This window comes from Mobula birostris, unplaced genomic scaffold, assembly GCF_030028105.1.
Source record: "Mobula birostris isolate sMobBir1 unplaced genomic scaffold, sMobBir1.hap1 scaffold_1092, whole genome shotgun sequence".
Classification (NCBI taxonomy): domain Eukaryota; kingdom Metazoa; phylum Chordata; class Chondrichthyes; order Myliobatiformes; family Myliobatidae; genus Mobula; species Mobula birostris.
This window is the reverse complement of record NW_027274133.1, coordinates 108,826-114,825: the sequence shown is the minus strand read 5'-3', so window position 1 is coordinate 114,825 and position 6,000 is coordinate 108,826. Positions and strand designations below refer to the sequence as shown.

Sequence of the window (6,000 nt, the reverse complement as noted above, 5' to 3'; positions counted from 1 at the left end):
TCCTGATGTATGTATCGTTGCTGTCCAGATGTTCCAGGATTGAGTGAAAAGCCAGTGAGGTGGATCTGCTGTGGACCTGTTGCTCTGGTGAGCAAACTGGAGGTGATGTAAGTCACCTCTCAGGCAGGAGCTGATGTGTTTCAACACCAACCTCGGAAAACGCTTTACCACAGTGGATTTGAGTGCTACTGGATGATAGTCATTGAGACAGGTCACCATGTTATTCTTGGGCACTGGTGTAATTGAAGCAGTAGGTGAATACCACACACTGCTGAAGAAATAGGTTAAAGATTTCAGAGGTTAAACACCTCACACTTGTCTGCATTAAATTCCATCTCTGTTCTTCAGCCCACTGTTCCTGCTGGTCCAGAACCCACTGCAATTATTGATAGCCTTCCTCACTGTCCACGACACTTACAATCTTGACATTGTCTGCAAATTTGCTGATCCAGTTTACCACATTATCATCCAGATTGTTGACATAGATGACAAACAGCAAAAGGCCCAGCACCAATCCCTGCGGCACACCACTAGTCACAGGCCTCCAGTCAGAGAGGCAACCATCTACTAGCACGCTCTTGGTCTTCTCCTGCTAAGCTGATGTTAAATCCTATTTACTACTTCATGCTGAATGCCAAGTGAATAAACCTCTTACATCAGCCTCCCATGTGGGACTTTGTCAAAGGTCTTGCTAACATCCAAGAAGACAATATCCAGTCTTTCTTACATTGACTTTCCTGGTAACCTTATCAAAAACAACTCTGTAAAATTGGTTAGATGCAAAGCCATGTTGACTATCCATAGGCAGCTCCTGCCCTTCCAAATGCTTATATATCCTGTCCGTTCCCTGGATTATTCTTGGAACCATTCAATAGACAATAGACAATTCCTGAGAAGGGGACAGTATTAACTATCCTCCAGTCCCTACCCGTGGTTAACGACATTTGAAATACTTCTACTTTGGCCCACACTTGCACATTGGTTGTTGGTCAGTCTTGTTTGTGTATAGATTTTACTAATTTTATTGTATCTGCTTTTTTGCTACTGTGAGTGGCCGTAAGAAAACGAATCTCATTTTCTATTAACACAGAGAATGCAAAGGGATTTAGACTGCTTCAATGAGAGAGCAAGTCAGGTACATTACTGTGTGTGTGTGTGTGTGTGTGTGTGTGTGTGTGTGTGTTTGTGTGTGTGTGTGTGTGTGTGTGTGTGTGCTCACATGTGAGCCAGGTTTTGAGTGTACAGTCATTCAGAGTGCCCTGGGCATATGTGTAATCTGTTGGCTGACTGTGGTGCTATTATGTGCCAGCTCTTCACTCGTCCCCCAAGTGCCATTTCTTCCAACAGTGAGATATGATTCCCTTGCCCTGTTGGGAGAATTGGCAGGGTGTGTGCTGAGAATCCATCAAGTGGCCAGACTTGGAATAAAAGTCCTCCATTTGTTCTGAGGTGGTTGGGATGAGGTTGATGATGAGTGAGGGTGGTGGGTTGTGGGGCAGGTTTGAGTAAGTTGGTGGGTGGGCTTTGTAGCATCCTGATGTTTTTGATCCAAGGCTCTTTCAGATGTCAAGGTTGAGACACAAAACCTGTTGCTTCACAATAATTTTATTAAGCTCTAAGAGAACAAAGGTTGAAGAGGAGAGAGTGACAGATGGGGAAGGAGAACAAAGAAGAGAATAGATGGTGACCCAATGTGCTCTGCTCTTCTTATACCATAGATAAGAAACATTCCATTCAAATGCGTAGGTAAGCGTTAACCGTATTTAAATAATGTGATACCCAAGAAGCTGCCAGAATAATAGAAAGAAATGTAATAGCTACTGGACACATAGAACAATTGCATATACATAGGTAATTATATAAAATACAAGCAGGCAATAGAAAGTTAAGCTGCAAAGAAAGAACAATTATATAACAACATCTTTCATTGTTGACACACGTTGTCTTTCAGAGGACGGCACCCACAGGGCACTTGGCTCAGGACTCTGACCCCTGCTCTGACCAAGCCCTGGCCAAGGTGATGCAGACTGTGCCCGGCACCACCAAGGCAATTGAAAGCCTGAGGATCATCACCAAGGACCATGTCCGGGACCTCATGTAAGACAGGCAGGCTGGGGGAGGAGGGAAGGTAGTGAGGGAGACTCCTGACCTCCTGCTCAGTATATTACCATCAATAATATACAGAGGATAATATTACTGCCTGTATATTACTCTTAGTATTTCTCCACATCCCTTTCCATCCTGCACACTCCCCTTCCTACACCATCACATTCATTTCATTTGCATCTCTTTTGCCCTTTTCAGCCCTTCCTTCTACCTTCCTAACTTACCCCCATCCCTCTTCATCACACATGCTTTTTCACCCCAGACCTCTCCACCCCGAGGCCTGTCCCTTGCCTTTAATCTCCCCATAACTGCTCCTTCTTTTTCCCTACATACTACCCTTCACACAGTCCTGATATGTCCACCCCCTACAACCTGACATAGAACAATACAACCAATACACACCAAGTTCTGGAGGAACTCATCAGGCCAGGCAGTATCTATGGAAAAGAGTACAGTTGACGTTTCGGGCCGAAACCCTCTGGCAGGTACTCTTTTCCATAGATGCCACCTGGCCTGCTAAGTTCCTCCACACTTTGCATGTGTTGCTTAGATTTCCAGCATCTGCAGATTTTTCTCTTGTTTGTGATAAAACAATACAGGCCCTTTGGCCCACAGTGTTGTGCCAACATTTTAACCTAGTCCAAGATCAATCTAACCCCTCCCTCCCTCCCAGTTTTCTTTCATCGACAGTATGTGCCCATCTAAGAGTCTCTTGTATGTCTCTAATATATCTCCCTCCACTGCCATCCCTGGCAGTGCATTCCAAGCACGTGCCACTCTCTTTTAAAATACCTACCTCTGATATCCCCCTGTACTTTTGTCCGATCACCTTCAAAATTACCCTCTTCAATTGGCCATTGCCCCCCTGGGAAAGAGGTTCTGGCTGTCCACTCTATCTTTACCTCTTATTATCTCATTCACCTCTATCCAGTCCCTTCTCATCCTTCTTCATTCCAAAGAAAAAAACCCTAGCTCACTCAACCTTTCCACATAAGACACATGCTCTAATCCAGGCAGTATCCTGGTAAGTCTTCTCGGCACCCCCTCAAATGCATCCACATCTTTCCTATGATGAGGCGACTAGAACTGAACACAGTACTCCGTGTGATTTAAGCAGTGTTTTATAGAGTTGCAATATTACCTTGTGGCTCTTGAACTCAATCCACCAACACATCATACACCTTCTGAACCACCCTATCAATTTACACAGCAACTTTGTGTGGTCTGTGGATGTGGTCCCTGAGATCCCCTGTTCCTCCATACTGCTAAGAATCCTGCCTCTAACCTTGTACTCTGCCTTCAAGTTCGACCTTCCGAAGTGTATAACTTGATGATTTACTGGACTGATACGCTGCATCCTATCAATGTCCTGTTGTAACCTATGATAACCTTTTACACTAACTACAACACCACCAGTCTTCGTGTCATCCACATACTTACTAACCCACCCTTCTGCTTCCTCTTCCAAGTCATTTACAAACATCACAACGAGCAGGGGTCCCAGAACAAATCCCCATGGAACAGCACTGGTCACCACCTCGATGGCGAATACGCTTCATCTACAACCCCCCTCTGCATTCTGTGAATCCACGCAGTCAACCTTCCCTGGATCCCATGCCCTCTGACTTTCTGAATCAGCCTAACATGGGGAACCTTACTAAAATCCATATACACCACTTCCACTGTTCTACCTTCATCAATGTGCTTTGTCACATCCTCAAAGAATTCAATCAGGCTTGTGAGGCACGTCCTGTCCATGTTGACCACCCCTAATCAGACTACGCTTCTCCAAAAGCTCGTAGATCTTGTATTTAAGAATCCTCTCTAATAGTTTGTACAACATTGGTGTAAGACTCACTAGTCTATAATTCCAAAGATTATCCTTGTTACCTTTCTTGAACCTTTCCCACCTTTACCTCTTCTTCCCCTAACCTTATCCCTTTTGTCCCAATTCTTCAACTCTCCATTCTAAATCTCCCAGTGTGCCCTTCCCACCCCAATTCCTCTCTGCTGCTGCCCACTGTCACCCCATTCCCACTAAAACTCCTCTCAACCCTACCATTTTCCTCCATTTTCACTCCATGCTCTCTCCTACCCACCCTCTCCTTTCCACATCTGCTCCTGCCCCATCTGTACTCTACCTCTCTCAGCCATATAGCATTCCCTCTTTCAATTTTTCCTGATGCTTCCTATTTCTCTTCGTATTCTCTTTCTCCACCCCAGTTTCCCCCTTCCTCTCTCAGTTTGCCTTCTCACTCTCTTCTTACTCCCTTCTCCTTGCATCCATTCCCCTCTACCTCTGTAATTTCTACTTCCCTTCTCCTGGTCCTATCTAACAGCCCCATCCGAGACCATTACCTCCACCCCTCCACCAACACCCTCAGTCAGCGTTCTCCCTCCCTTTCCTAACCAGAATCCAGACAAATGCAACCTACCCACTCCAACAATCCCTTCACTACCCTCCCTTCCTCTTCATTAAGTCCTCCCAACACCCATACACCTCCATTCTATTCACTTGCCCCTCCTCCTCTCCAGACCCCGCCTTCCGTCTGTCATTTTCCCTCCCCTCTCCTGCCTTTCTTCCCCTCTCCTGCCCCTCCTTCCCTCTCCTGTCTTTCATCTCCAGATCCCCACTCTCTCCCTTGGTCCATCTCCTTCAGTACCCCCCTCCCCCTCCCCCTCTCTTCCCCTCATACCCCCTGTCAATCTCACCCTGCCCTGAAACTACTTTTCTTCCTATTTCCTTCTGCAACCTTCCTCCTTGTATGCCACTGCCTGCTCCTCCCTCTCTCACTCATTTCCCCTCTCCCATTCTGTCTCCATGCCAGTATCCCCTCAGAGGACCCATCGGGCAAGACACTGGTCATGAGTCCAGTGGATTTTGAGCGAATAAAGGCAGAGTCCCGGATAGTCAGTGAGGAGGAGCGGCACGCCATGAGAAAAGCCATTGAAGCAGAGAAAATGCAAGCTGCGGTAGGTGACAGCCCCATCAATGACACACAAAGACCACAGTACCCCTCCCCTGTACACCCTGTCGGCAGAGAGGGGGTCTCAGCTTGAGACATTGACCGTTCACTCACCTACCATAAATGCTGCCTGACCTACTGAGTTCCTCCACCATTCCGTGTGTAATCTCTTGCCAATAGCTTTCTTTCTCTCACTTTCTCCACAACTCCTATTTCTTGTTGCACCCTCCCTTCTCAGCACGCCATTGCCTGTTACCTGCTCTGTCCTCCCTAGTTTGCCACCTCTCTCCCAAGCCATCACCACCCCCTCTCACCCCCTCACCCCCTCCTCACCGCCTCTCACCTCCCCTCACCCCCTCGCTCCCCTCACCCCCCTCACCTCTCAGCCTCTGCTCCTCCCGCCACTCCAATCTCCCTTTCTCATTCCCCCTGCTGTGAGCCACTCCTACCACCATCACTTGCCCTGTTTGCCCGTGTTTACAACCAGGAGTCGTCAGCTGTTCGGAAAGGCTTCATCCGGGCCAAGGAGATGGAGAGGCAGAAGAATGAGAGGCTGACTGATGTGGAGGAGGCGGCACGTGACAGGGCCCTCTACCTGCTGGAGAAAGCCAACAGCATGCGGCTGGAGCAGGAGGACGAGATCAGAAAGATCAACCAGGTGAGGAAGGGCAAAGTGGTGTGAGGGAGGAGACGAGGCTCTGAGAGGTGGTGTGAGGGAGGGGACGAGGCCCTGAGAGGTGGTGTGAGGGAGTGAACGAGGCTCTGAGGGGCGGTGTGAGGGAGGGGACGAGGCCCTGAGAGGCGGTGTGAGGGAGGGGACGAGGCCCTGAGGGGTGGTATGAGGGAGAGCAGGGTGGGGATGGGGAGGGGCCGATGCTCTGAGAGGCGGAGGGAGGGGCCGAGGCTCTGAGAGGTGGTGTGAGGGAGG

General features: G+C 48.3%; 1 protein-coding gene across 1 annotated transcript in view; it reads left to right on the top strand.

The window, feature by feature from the left end:
• The first annotated feature begins 1,954 nt into the window (after positions 1-1,954).
• The window catches only part of LOC140192292 (cilia- and flagella-associated protein 45-like), a 29,279-nt gene continuing 25,233 nt past the window's right edge, over positions 1,955-6,000 (top strand). The window contains exons 1-3 of the mRNA XM_072249953.1: positions 1,955-2,097; positions 4,935-5,079; positions 5,560-5,730. Coding sequence (XP_072106054.1) covers positions 2,021-2,097; positions 4,935-5,079; positions 5,560-5,730 — 393 coding nt within the window. The 5' untranslated portion in view covers positions 1,955-2,020. The remainder of the gene's footprint in view (positions 2,098-4,934; positions 5,080-5,559; positions 5,731-6,000) is intronic.